This window comes from Manihot esculenta, chromosome 13, assembly GCF_001659605.2.
Source record: "Manihot esculenta cultivar AM560-2 chromosome 13, M.esculenta_v8, whole genome shotgun sequence".
Taxonomy (NCBI): domain Eukaryota; kingdom Viridiplantae; phylum Streptophyta; class Magnoliopsida; order Malpighiales; family Euphorbiaceae; genus Manihot; species Manihot esculenta.
This window is the reverse complement of record NC_035173.2, coordinates 5,628,504-5,642,011: the sequence shown is the minus strand read 5'-3', so window position 1 is coordinate 5,642,011 and position 13,508 is coordinate 5,628,504. Positions and strand designations below refer to the sequence as shown.

General features: G+C 33.5%; 2 protein-coding genes across 3 annotated transcripts; both read left to right on the top strand.

Moving 5' to 3' along the window:
• Window positions 1–2,028: 2,028 nt before the first annotated feature.
• Window positions 2,029–7,171, top strand: LOC110629463. 2 transcript variants are annotated; one of them, XM_021776444.2, is made up of 2 exons: window positions 2,029–2,645; window positions 5,523–7,171. In XM_021776444.2, exons 1-2 carry the CDS (start codon window positions 2,389–2,391, stop codon window positions 6,910–6,912), a joined length of 1,647 nt encoding a protein of 548 aa, XP_021632136.1. In that variant the 5' UTR covers window positions 2,029–2,388; the 3' UTR covers window positions 6,913–7,171. The 2 variants fall into 2 exon arrangements, with proteins under 2 accessions (XP_021632136.1, XP_021632137.1); XM_021776445.2 differs by lacking the exon at window positions 2,029–2,645 and adding an exon at window positions 2,668–3,102.
• A 1,697-nt stretch (window positions 7,172–8,868) lies between these two features.
• On the top strand, window positions 8,869–12,806 carry LOC110629092 (oleoyl-acyl carrier protein thioesterase 1, chloroplastic). Its single transcript, XM_021775960.2, has 7 exons — window positions 8,869–9,311; window positions 10,062–10,195; window positions 10,285–10,398; window positions 10,849–10,944; window positions 11,964–12,051; window positions 12,169–12,237; window positions 12,328–12,806. The coding sequence occupies exons 1-7, from the start codon at window positions 8,973–8,975 to the stop codon at window positions 12,592–12,594; spliced, it is 1,107 nt and encodes a 368-aa protein (XP_021631652.1). The 5' UTR covers window positions 8,869–8,972; the 3' UTR covers window positions 12,595–12,806.
• Window positions 12,807–13,508: the final 702 nt, after the last annotated feature.

Here is a 13,508-nt window from a genome sequence, read left to right as displayed (position 1 = left end):
TATGGCAAAGGTTTAGTGCAGCTAATGGGTCAATGACAGTATAAGCTTTGTAAGCTATTACATTCTTATTCTTTTTAGTATTAGTTTCACATGTTTTCTCCATGTGCACCGGAAAAGAAGAGAAAGTCTCTCCCTTTGCTTTGCTTTGCTTGTTCACAACTCATGTTAGCTGTGATCTATGACTGACTTTCAATCCACATAGTTTCTGGCAATTAAGATCAAATTCAATGTTGCCTCGGCAGTGTAAGATGTTAATTCGAACAACTCCATTCTTTTTAATAATCTACAATCAAAAGAAAAAAAATAATAATAATTGCCACCTTTCTTAATATTAATATGAATTTAATAATGATGTTATGAGATTAAGAGAATAAGGTTTACATAATGAGCGTAAACTTGAGTGGAGAGAAAGACATCCCTCTATTTTATTTCTTTTCTTTTTGTTCGCTAGTGACATTTAAAGGCCTTCTGCTACAGTGATACATGTTTCTGTTACTCAGGTTCGTACATGCGGATGTGTCAGAACCTCTATTCACGCCATGTAACCATTTAATTCTCCCGACGCATATACAGGCAAGGCTGCAAAATGAATGAACCTGCCTTATTCCTCACGTCAAATCAGCGGACTGAATTATTTCTTACTAGATCTGAACTCGCAGTTGACCCCGCCTGCCCTATGTATCTGAACGAAAATTTAAAATGTTGGATCAGTCAGCTATTATTATCTTGAACTCGGTCTCACTCAAAATAGACCAGACCGATGTTCATGAAATAACAATAATAATTCATACTTTCTTTGATAATAATTCATGTTTCTCCAATAATGGAGGTATCCCACCATGAGCAATGACAGTATAATGTGATGAAGGCTGATATGTTTCATCTAATCAAAAAATAGAAAATAAATTTTTAATTTTTTAAAAAATAAAAAATACTGAAATGATTATTTTTTTATATTTTCTTCATTATATTAAAAAATTGAAAAATATAATGAAAAATACGAAATTCCATATGCAAATAGGTTTTACATAAATAAAACATAATTTTTAATAATTATATGTATATATTTAATTAAGTATGCATGAATTTTTCTCTTTATTTTAAAATAAGATATAAATTAAAATGGAGAGTATTGTAAAAGAATAAATATATTTTCTGTAAAAAAAATAATAATTTAAAATCATTCTATATTTTTGAAATTTGAAATCATTCTATATTTTTTACCCTCAAAGAATACCTTCTATAACTTGGTGAGGCTGTGACGTTATTTTAATTTTATTTTTAAATAATTTAGGTATGTCTAATATATTTTTCAAATTTCAGAGTGGCATAAATTTTTTATGGTAAAATTTAGAAGCATAAATAATATTTTATTTTTTAATTATTTAAAAAAATAATATAAAAATATTAATTTTATATCAATTTAAATTCTTCTTAGTTTTACCAATAAAAAATAAAATATAAAACTCATTTAACTTATCACCTTAAAGGGTTGAAAATTGACATTTAAAAATTTTTAAACCTCTATAAATTTTGTAATTCTCTAAAAAAAAAGTCATAATCATACTCCTCAAATAAATATATTAATGCGACATAATAATTATTCAAAATTAATCTGCCGATACTCATTATAAATATAATAAAAATTTAATAAAATGATAATCGCAAAAATCTCGCTCTTAAAAAAAAATTAAAATACCGTAAACACCTATTTTTTTATCTAAATTTACTTTTTATTGAATAAAATAGACTTTAATAAAAAGTTATAATTAAATTTTTAAAAAATTTAATAACCAATTTTATTTTTTTATAATATTAAAGTAATTTTATATACATTTTTACATATTTATTTTAAATTTAAAATAATTTATTAATTCATTTTATACATTATTGATTACTCAAATTTTCATAATAACTATTGCTAGTATTTTTTTTTTTTTTTTTGCCGAAGATTACTAGTAAATTAAAATGATAATGTGATTGGGCCCCATGTATCTTTTGAAAAAATAGTCGCGGACACCCAAACTTATCCCAAATGCTGAAACGCAGCGTTGCAATCGGCTTCACCATCGCTCAAAAATCTCCCCACTCTCTCGCAGTAGTTCTAGCGTAGGCGAAGGAGCAACAGCGCTTTGTTTCCTGAAAATTATAGCTCAGAGACAAATACCCTTTACTTCTCTGACGTCCATCTCGTCTCCATTGCCTTTCTCTCACTTTTTTTTTCTCCAATCCACTGATATTATTCAACACCCATTTCTTGAACTAAAAGCTCAAAGTGCCACTCTGTTTAGATCCAACCCAGTTGTGATGCTTTGATTCTTGACCAAAAACTAGCAAAACCCACTGTTGTTGTTCTTAGAGGATAACAAGTGATATAGCTTTTTGAGAATGGGAGTTTTGATTGAGTCCTGGTGCTTTTGCAAAGGAGTGGGCAAGTCGGAGAGAATGAAGGCCGCCATTTTCTCCAGTAAGGGCCCCGCTATGGCCACAATCTCCTGCTCCAGCAATGGAGCATTCGGCACCGGATTCCTGATCCACCGGAATCTCCTCTTGACTACTCATGTTAATATTCCTTCTGTTGCTGCTGGTGAGAGTTCGGAGATCCGGCTCCAAAATGGCGTCGCTGCTAGCCTCGTCCCTCACAGGTTCTTTTATTTTTCTCATTATTATTGTTGTCGGTGATGTTGACATTTTTATCTGATTGTATCTCCTCGGTTTGTGTTTGTTTGACGGTAAAAAATGGGATCTTTTAATAGAAGTTAAGTGCTTGATAGAGATTGATTTTTGAAATGGTAGAAAAAGGATCGTTTGAACTGAGCCAATGGTTTGGGTTCGGATAGCAAGTGAGGTGGATTTTTTTGGCGGATTCAGAGGGAGAATGATATTAATAGAAATGATTCTGTGGTTGGGATTGTATGTGTTGGTGGGTAGTCATGTCCATCAAAGGAAACTGTACATAATTGTGTAAGCACTGGATCTGATACAAATACATGCTTGTGTATGAGAAATTACACTTGCGTAAATGTTAGCTCCTTCTGCTAAATGAGGAGCAGTAGAAATCCTTATGTTGTATTTTCTATGTGTGACTGCATAGATTCTGAGGTACTGTGCATTAGTTTTTGTTCTCTTTGGGGTGCCTAACTGTGATAGCAACTCTCAGTTTTTTGCATTCACTAGATATATACGCCTTAAAACTAAAGCCAAGTGCTCATGATTCTATTATCAAAAGTCTCCCAAAATACTTGTATTTGGCAGATGTCGAGATTTGGTAACTCACCTCACCCAATTGTGTTAGTAATCCTTTAAAAGAAAATTCATGTGAGAACTGGAAGACTAAACTTGGATTGGAATGAGCTAAAAGCAACACACTTAGAATGTCTTAAAACTTACGCTATTTCACTGGAAATTGCATTCATCCCTTGCTTGCAAATTTGCCCATTAGTAAGAAAATAAAATCAGAAAACCTTCACTATGTCTCAATCTATCAAATGATGGAAAGCTAGACCACATGTAACCTTGCATGAAACAACAAAGGCTTAATTAAAAAACAGTTGGGTTCACCTATATTGATCTTTTGTTTCCATTCAGCCCTATCAGACAAACTCTTATTAATATCAAGACTTGTAAATTATTTGATATTACATCCATCCACGTCATGTCTCCCCCTTCTCTTTCTCGCTTCTTTTCCTACTTACTTACCATACATCTGCACGGGGGCATGAGGGTCCTTTAGAGAAGAAAAAAAAATACTCCTTGTTGCCAACCATTGAGTGAGAATGGCTTGCAATAGCTTTCTCTTAATGGTATGCCTGTTGTATGCATACTGAATTACTTTTCCATGTAGAATAGTAGATGCCATTACGTACATGCATGCATCCAGTTTGATGAGTTATCAATTTTGGTGAAGCCCATGTTTTCCTTAGTTTAAGCTTTCTTAGTCATTTAGGAAAATATGCTGTCCTCTCTTTGATGTTAACTATTATGGTCCATAGAATAGGATCTAGTTATGGGTTTGTGTAATGAGTCTTTTGGCAAGATAGGAGAGAGCAAGGATGGACTTTTCTTTTTGCGATCTATTTTGAAAAGCTGTCAAAGACTTTTTGGAAATTTTTTTTAGCTAACATTTATTAATCTGCTGTCAACTTAAATACAAATTGGAGTTTTAACTAACTCCCAAAAAATAGGAACTTAAAGTAGCATAGTGGAGGCTAACGAAATGAGAATTTGGAAATAACTAAACAAGAAATAACTAAATAACTAAACAGAACGTGGTGTAGTGGCATTTTTACACATAATCTATGCCACTACCCACTACTGAATAACTACCAACTATTGCATCAATGATGAATAATCTATTGAAGTTGTGGTTTGCTAACATTAACATATTCAGCACCCATAAGGTACTGCCCACTTCCATTATCAGTTACTAAACTATGTCATGGTACTGCTACCACCACCCAATTAGCCTAGTTGCTATCTTTTCTATGATGACTACATATGCATTGGTTATGACTAGCGGGCATAATCTGAACTCCATTTTTTTAATATAAATTGAAGGCTATATATATAGGTTTTATAGTTTACTGCTGGACTTGTAGCTGCCAAACTTGACTTCATAAAGGAAGAATTTAATTTAATTTTTTTTTTCATTTTAGCTGAATTGTTAACTTCATTTGGATCTCTTTTTGAAAAAACTGTAAGCAATGGCTATTTTGAAACAAATTGGGTTCTCCAGTGGAATTTCTATAATATCCTGATGTAGGTGATCCCATGAGAATTGCTGGGTTGTCATAACAGTGGGTTATTTTTATTAAGAAAAATGTGGCTTTTATTTTTTATTCTTTTTGCTAATGGTAATTGGTTCTCGTGGGGTCAACTTGATCCTTTCTAGCACAAATAGAAGCATAGGTTTCAATATATATTGACTTGTTTGTAATGATCAAGAAATGACTTAGACTCCAAATTTGATAGAAGGCATTTCCTCTTTTGTGAGCCAATACTTTCAGCAGTAATCCTGGCTGCATGATACACAACAGACTCTCTTTCTTAAGACCTTGTGCTGTGGAGTCCTGAAGGAAGTCCTTATGTCTTTTTATGTCTGCCCAAGATGGAGAGTTTTGAACATGAAATTTATGCTTGAACATGACTGGACTTCTTAATGATGTTCTATTTTGATCAAACGGTCTATTGCCTAGTGGTAGTGCCTACCTAGCATGCACGGTGGTTGCTCTGCAGCATCTTGTATAATGACATGTTTAGTTGTCTATGAACAGTTATGGTGTCCACATTAGCCTGTTTGTTCTGTTTTCTTGTGGTTTTTTACTTCGGGATGATTTGATGAGTCATATCCTGCCTTGCTTTGCATGGTCAATTTATACTTCTTATTGTACCTAATTCTGCCGCTGCACCTGTTGCAGCACTGTACTTATTTCAAAGGAAAGAGGTGGTGACTTTTGTTCCAAATCACTTCATGATTCTTGACATTCTTCAGTGAATTTCTCATGTCTATTATTTAATTTCAGGTTTTTCATAACCAGTTCTGTTCTGGATCTTACAATAGTGGGTTTAGACGACATGGATGGAGACTCCAGTGCCCAAGGTCAACAGCCTCACTACTTGAAGACATGTTCAAAGCCAAATCTGGATCTGGGCAGTGTTGTTTACTTCTTGGGCTACACGGAGAAGGAAGAACTGACCATTGGTGAGGGAAAGGTGGTAATAGCCACTGACAATCTTATAAAACTGTCAACTGATGGAATAATATGGAGCCCTGGATCTGCTGGATTTGATGTACAAGGAAATCTTGCTTTCATGATCTGTGATCCTATGAAATTAGCCACATCTCCAAATACCAAATCTTCTTCGACTTCATCTTCATCCTCCACATCATTGAAGAAGGATTCTCCTACGCAATTTGGTATCCCAATTCCCATCATCTGTGATTGGTTAAACCAGCATTGGGAAGGCAACCTTGATGAACTTACCAAACCCAAATTACCAATCATTAGATTGATGTCCACGGGCCAGAAGAGTGAGCATTCTTGTGCTTCCTTCACACTCCGTCCAGTTTTTAAGTCAACGGATGTGGATAATGATGGAACCCCTTCGTCATCAAATACAATCTCTAAACCTGGGGACCAACATGGACCGGGTTGTTCTGGAGTGGCAAACATTGCAGAAGAAGAAAACATAACCACTGAACCTCAAGCAGTCCACGTACAGGGAATCTTGACTCCAGAAATTTATGAGTCACGAAAGCTGACTGCAGCTCCTATTAGGAAAAAGGAAAGCTCCCAAGTTCAGCTTTTGGATATTAATTTCCCCCCAAGGACCAAAGCTACCGTTCAACCACCACACAACCAGCTGCCCCCTAACTCTGATGAGAATTGTGTCAAGGAACTTCCTCTGCAGAGCCCTTCAGGTGGAGATCAGATCTCAGATACAGGAATTGATTGTCCTGAAGCAGATCCTGAGATTGCATCTACTGGTTCTGTAAATGGGCCCCAAAGCGAGGTCCAGTCTAGTTCGTCACCACTGGAGGTTTCAGAGATGCATAATGGATATAGCAGCGAGGAAGAAACCATGTACTCTGCAGAAACTGCTGAGAGCCGAAACTATCCAAGTCCTAGAGAGGGAAGATTTCAGCACATGGGAAGGAGCCAAAGTTGTGTGAGTCACAATAGGTGGGGAAATGCTGCCCATAGGAATCCAGCAGCCCGTCGGGCAATACTAGAACAGCAGAGAAGCCTCATCCATGGAAGAAAGATGCATTCGCAAGGCGCAACGTCTCAAAGGAGTAACGACTACTTCAGTCCAACTGTGTCTTCAAGAATGAAGAAGCGAAACAACTCGGAACAGCCAACCAAACCAAAGCAAAGTGCTGTTCATTCTTCTCCAAGATGGGTATTCTGATTATTCTAGGTTCATGAGATAACCAAAAGGGATCAAAAGAAATCTCATGTTTGTTTTGTTTGGATGATGTCCATTCAATTGCATATAGTGTCTAACTAATTTATTGATACCATGGGGAGACCAAATCTAAGGTAAATAAGAAAAAAAATTCAAGAATGGTAGCTTTGGTCAGGGGTTCAAGTGTATAATTTGTACACAATTGAATTCCTAGTTGACAGTGCTTAAAGGTTTGATGGACAATTACACTGGTTTAGAAATCTCTTGCATCCTTCTACTTCTATTACCGTTAAGGTCAATGCCCATTTTTAAGCGGGTAAACTACAATTTGTCGTTTGATAAATATTTATATTTTAAAATATTTAATCTTTATAACCTAAAAAAATAGATTTTATTATGAAAACTATAAGGGAAAATAATTTTTTAATTTTTGTGATTTAATAAAATTAACTATTTAATCCATATATATTTAAATAATAATAACAGTTGGATTTTAAATACTACGACTTAGTCTATGAGAGAAGATCGCATTGTAGCTCGGTCAAAATCCAACACACCGGTTCACTCATAAGTGCGGGAATCATCGTTAGACTGTCATTCAATTGTATAGTTCGAAATGAACTGAGAGGATTCAACCCAATTGACTTGATGAATTAGGGGAGAAATAGATTCCTTTGGATCATATCTCCTTTAATGAGATAGTATTCCATTAGCATTCAATAACTTCCTTTGTTTGCCCTTTCATATTTAAATAACTTTTTTTAATCGAATAAAGAATTTTTTAAAACACAAGGTATAGGTGTTAAAATACACGATTTACTTATTTCTCTTTTATCATACTTTAGGTCTTGTTATCCAATGAATTTCTATTTTTAAAAAGAAAAAAAAATTTCAGAACATATTTAATTACAAAAAAACTGGTATGTTTTCTTAAAAAAAAATTATAATTGTTTTTCAAAAAAATTAGAAAACGTACATGTTTTAATTTTTTATTCTAATTAAAAAATAAAAAATAAATTTTCTATTTTCTAAATTTTATAAAGAAATAAAATACTGAAATGATTTTTTTTCATTTTTTTATTATATTAAAAAATTAAAAAATACAGTTTTTCAAAATAAAAAATATGGAACTCTGAATATGGAGACTTTTCATAAATAAAATATGATTTTTAATAATTATTTTTATATATTTAAGTATGAATAAAATTTTCTTTTTATTTTAAATTAATAATTTAAATATATTTTCTAGTTTTTTTTTTCAATTGAAAATAATTTTTAATATTATATGAAACAAACACATTTTCTCAATTTTTTAAAAAAATAAAATAAAATAATGAAAATAAAACTAAAAATATTAAATATTAAATTATTTTCTGTAATTAAACGTAACCTTATTTTCTTCTTTTTTTTTTTTTAAATTTTTTTTATACATGATTAAGACAGTACCATATTATTCAGAGCAGCTGAATAACTTCAACATGCTACCTTAAAAAAACACAGTAGGGATTGTAAATCAAAATGGATCAGCTAATTTGATTCTATTAAAAGAGAGGTTTTTACTAAAAAAAAATAATATTTTTAAATTAAATATTAAAGACTATAACTTTTAAATATAATTCTGATTTTATTCATCTCATTAATAAAGATGAGCATAATTTAATTTTTATTTTTTAATTTAATTTAATTTTTTATTAAAAAATAATAAATTTTAAAATTTTAAAAATATTTTAATATATTTTTTATAAATTAATATTAAAATTTTTATATATTATAAAGATTAAATGGTAAAATTATAAAAGAACCAAAGCTTCAAAAGTTCAAAAAAACGAATGGCGTAGGCACGTGATGGTAGTGGCAATCTCGTTATTTCCACATAAACCCGGTGGCGTTTCCATTCCCTTCTCATCCCCCTGATCCCATCGACGAAAGTCATCTCTCTTTAATAACACCCAAAATGACACGAGGGGAACACAGAGAGAGACAGAGAGACTGCGAGAGAGAGAGAGAGAGACAGAGAGGGAGAGGGAGAGGGAGGCGGCTCTTGAACTAAGCTTGAAAACACGATGTTGAAGTTGCCCTGTAATTATGCAGACCACCAAATCCAAACCATTGCTTCCCAATGCAGATTCCTTACCAATCACCATAACAGGCCTCGTTTCCATCGCCGCCCCAACGCTGTCGTTTCATGCTCCCCTGCATCTAAGAGCTCCATTGTTCAGGCTGTTGTGTCTGAGGGAGGGACCACTCGTGTGGATTCCGTCTGTGAGAGCTTGGGCAGCCGCCTTCGCTTGGGGAGCTTGACGGAGGATGGTTTGTCTTATAAGGAGAAGTTTATCGTCAGGAGCTATGAGGTTGGGATTAATAAAACTGCCACTGTTGAAACCATTGCTAACTTTTTGCAGGTATTCTTTTCAATTTTATTTCTATTCACCTGTCTTAATCTTGTTCTTGTAGTTGTTCTTCTTCTTCTTTTGCCTATTTCCATTTCCTCTTCTTTGTTCATTTTGTTTGATTTGGAGTTTCGAATTTTTTGAGAGTGTTTATTGACCTCTGTAATTCTTGACCTTTTTACCTTAGTAGCGTGGAGTGCATTGCTTAGATTGAATTCTGGAATTTGTGGGCAAATTTTGTGATTTTTGGCATCTGGGTAATGTTTGGTTTTCCATTTCTCTCACTTGCACTTGTGAAGATATGAAATTTGGCAGTTTTCAGATGGTGCGTCACTTGTTTTGTTGGTTTGTTTAACCGCCTCCCTTAAAATCGTCATTTTTCTTTCCTTTAATTTTCCTGATTCCCATAACTATTACCTATCAGTCTTTTTGTTTCTATTTCCGTGAGCAGAGGAACGCTGATAAACAGATTCAAATCGTTACTTTCATAGTATAAGTTTTGTTTGGGAGAAGTACTTGTTTTTCATTATTGAATGATGATTTTGCTCAACAGAACTGGGATCTGGTTGATTACTTTCAGAGAACTGGATTCCATTTGATTGTGTCACATTTAAGCATTAAACTTGGTTGGGATATCCAAATGGCTCCCCCCCCTAATAATAACATTATCTGAAGATCAAAATGACTGTCAATGAAATTTAATTTTCATCACGTAGTTTTTCTTATGTTTTTGTATAATTCGTGGGGAAATATGTTCTCTAGGAGGTTGGCTGCAATCATGCTCAAAGTGTTGGGTTTTCAACTGATGGATTTGCTACAACCCACACAATGAGGAAAATGCATCTCATATGGGTAACTGCTCGCATGCACATTGAAATATACAAATACCCTGCCTGGTGGGTTTATTTCTCTCTCATCAATGACATTTGAGAAAGTTTTGGGACGTAATTTCCCTCAGCTGTTAAGAAATGGATTTGTGAAACAGGAGTGATGTTGTTGAAGTAGAAACGTGGTGCCAAACTGAAGGAAGAATCGGAACCAGACGTGATTGGATTCTAAAAGACTGTGCCACTGGTCAACTTATAGGGAGAGCCACAAGGTGCATTTCTAATCTGCTCTTTTTATTTGCAGTGAGAAAAAAGAAACAAAATGAAACAGAGAAACAAACTTGGATGAAAGCTACAGACAACTCTGTGTCAGACCAGAGTCTTCTGCGGATGTGCATACTTATTTATTGGACCTCAATTCAAGGACCATGGGGTTGATTTTCAGATTTAATTGATCATTTTTATCTTTTACCCTTTAATTCTTTTATGTGAAGCTTTGCAAACATAGGATGCACAACCTTAGCTATTAAAAACAATGTTTTTTTTTTATTATTTTCAAGAAAATTTTCTGGTTTGGTTGCATGAATAATACGTCTGTAGCACTTTTCCTCTTTAGGTTTGTATTATTGGTTTCATGACTCTGTCCAAAGTTGAACTTTGCAGAAATCTTTGTGAATAAAGTTGTCTTATGGCAGTTGATTATATGTTTAATTTGATTTCAGCAAGTGGGTGATGATGAACCAAGACACTAGGCGGCTTCAAAAAGTAACGGATGATGTCCGAGATGAGCTCATAGTTTACTTCCCACGGGAACTCAGGTAGGCACCACTTCTTTTCATGAGGCCTAAATCACTGTTTATTGTCTCATGTTACTGCATCCTGGTTCATAATCAATAACAAGGCTGTATTATTTACTGCATTATTAGGTACCTTCCTTTGGCATTAAATGATTATTGAAACTCTTGTCCCTACTAATAAATTGATGCATTTAAATTTAAAGCTTGATACCTTAGAAGTAAATGTTATCAAACATTTCTTGGCTTGTCTACATCAATATTCAAAACTATGCTATTCAGAAAATGATCGGTATGTGGATGTGATACAATCTGAATTCATTTTCCTCCAGAAATGATTGGAGAAACACATCCAAATTATAACTGGCTGTTTTAGGCTCCTTTATTTTCCAGGAACACCATTAGAAGGTCCTTTTGGATATTGTATTATGGCAGATACTTGGTTGATCTTTTAAACACCCTAGCAGATGAGTGTTTTTTTCTTTTTTTGAGACCATGACGGCAATATCAGAAAAGTTGAAAGTAGAAGAGTGTTTGGAATATTTTGAGACCATGAAGACAATAACATAAAAAAATGGAAGTGCATGAGAGCATCTTGGAATATATACTAAGAGTGCAAAGTTGACATAGTTTCTAAGTCATATTATCATGCTTCAGTGCTCCCAGTTCTACTCTTTCTTTGTTGCTATTGTAAAAATGACCATTTGATATGATGATGATGTTCTAATGTTAAGTAACATGGAAACACAAACCAAATCATTGATTGGTCAATATCTGAACAAATTTTATTTTGCTTGATATGTTTCAGATTCTGAATTCTTTTTTTTTTTCCGGTTAATTTCTTGTTTTCCTTGTATTGTTATTCTTGCCACATGTTTTGTTTAATGTCTAAGACTGTATATCTAGCTAACAGGATGAAAGCTGCAAGTTCCAGGAAATTGCCTTGATTGTATGGAATAATGGATAACCAAACGATTCTCTACCATTTAGAATGTTTTGTTTGTGATAGACATAAAATGATTGGATCATATGTAATTTGACAGATTGGCATTTCCAGAGGATAATAATAGTAGCTTGAAGAAGATTGCAAAACTAGAAGATCCTGCTCAATATTCCAAACTAGGACTTGTGGTAAGCTATTTGATTCATCTAGATTCTAACAACTCCATTCCAAACTTTCAATTTATTAAGGTTCATCTCAAGCCTGTCATGTTATTCTGACCTGTAAACATGCTTTTAATTCTGCAGCCTAGAAGAGCAGATTTGGACATGAATCAACACGTTAATAATGTCACTTATATTGGATGGGTTCTGGAGGTTGGAAATTGAATATCATCTTGAATGGTTTGTGTTGGTTTTTGGCCTTCGCTCCTTGGTCTAACTAGTTCATGTGTCTCTTCATGACAGAGCATGCCTCAAGAAATCATCGACACGCATGAACTGCAAACAATCACCTTGGATTACAGAAGGGAATGCCAACATGATGATGTAGTTGATTCCCTCACAAGTGTGGAACCTAACGAGGATTCGGAACTTCATGGAACAAATGGTTCTGCCACTGCGACTGCTGGCAACGAGGATTGCCCAAGCTTTTTACATCTACTCAGATTGTCAAGCGACGGGTTTGAAATAAACCGTGGCCGCACTGAGTGGAGAAGGAAATCTACAAGATAAAATAGAAAAAAAAAAGTGTATTTCTGTGCCTTTTCCAGTTTTTGAGATGATTCTCTCCTACTTATTTTCCTCTCATTTCTTGCAAGTAATATTATGATTTTGTTGTATTAGGTAAGAGGTTGCGTTGAGAACATAAAGACATTGTTTGAACACAGAAAATTGTACTTTATTTTCACAATAGTTATGCTTACCTCACCAACTCAATTAATCAATGTTATGCTTCTATTTCAGTGATTAGTCCAGATTCTTGGAAGCTCAACTACACAGGACTTTGCAATGTCAACTTCTCTCAAAGGCTTCATCTTTCAGAGAGTTAGAAAATAGAAATGTTCCTCCTCTAGGATTTGATTTCTCTAATTTGGTAAACTCTCTTTAGCTAATAGGATTTGAACTTTACTTTTATTTAGCAGAAGTTGAAACAGGGACTTTCCAAAGAAAAAGGAATTTTTTAAAAAACAGGGAGAATTATTATTTGGTTCTTCAAATTTAATAAAACGTATTGGTTAGTCTATTGATTTTGAAAAACATATTAAAGTATTTATAAGTATTAGAAAATTTACTAATTAATTTCTCTGTGTGCTATTAAGTGTCGAGAAAAATTTAAAATTTAAAATGAGAGACTAATTAGTTTAACAAGTGTCGAGAAAAATCTAAAATAAGAGACTAATTAATTTAACTTTTATAAAATTAAAGGATTAATTTGAATTGTCTATAGGAAATGAACTCAAATATGTTTAGAATTATGAATAAGAATGGTGCATATCCAAATACCTTACCACAAGTAAATTCCCATTAAATTAAGAGTTAATTACTTTAGTGCTTACTTCCACAATTAAAAAAAATTAAAGTATATAAGTATTGACTTAAATGCAATAAACTAAAATAAAAAGGCCGAGTAGGTTCTACTGTTCACC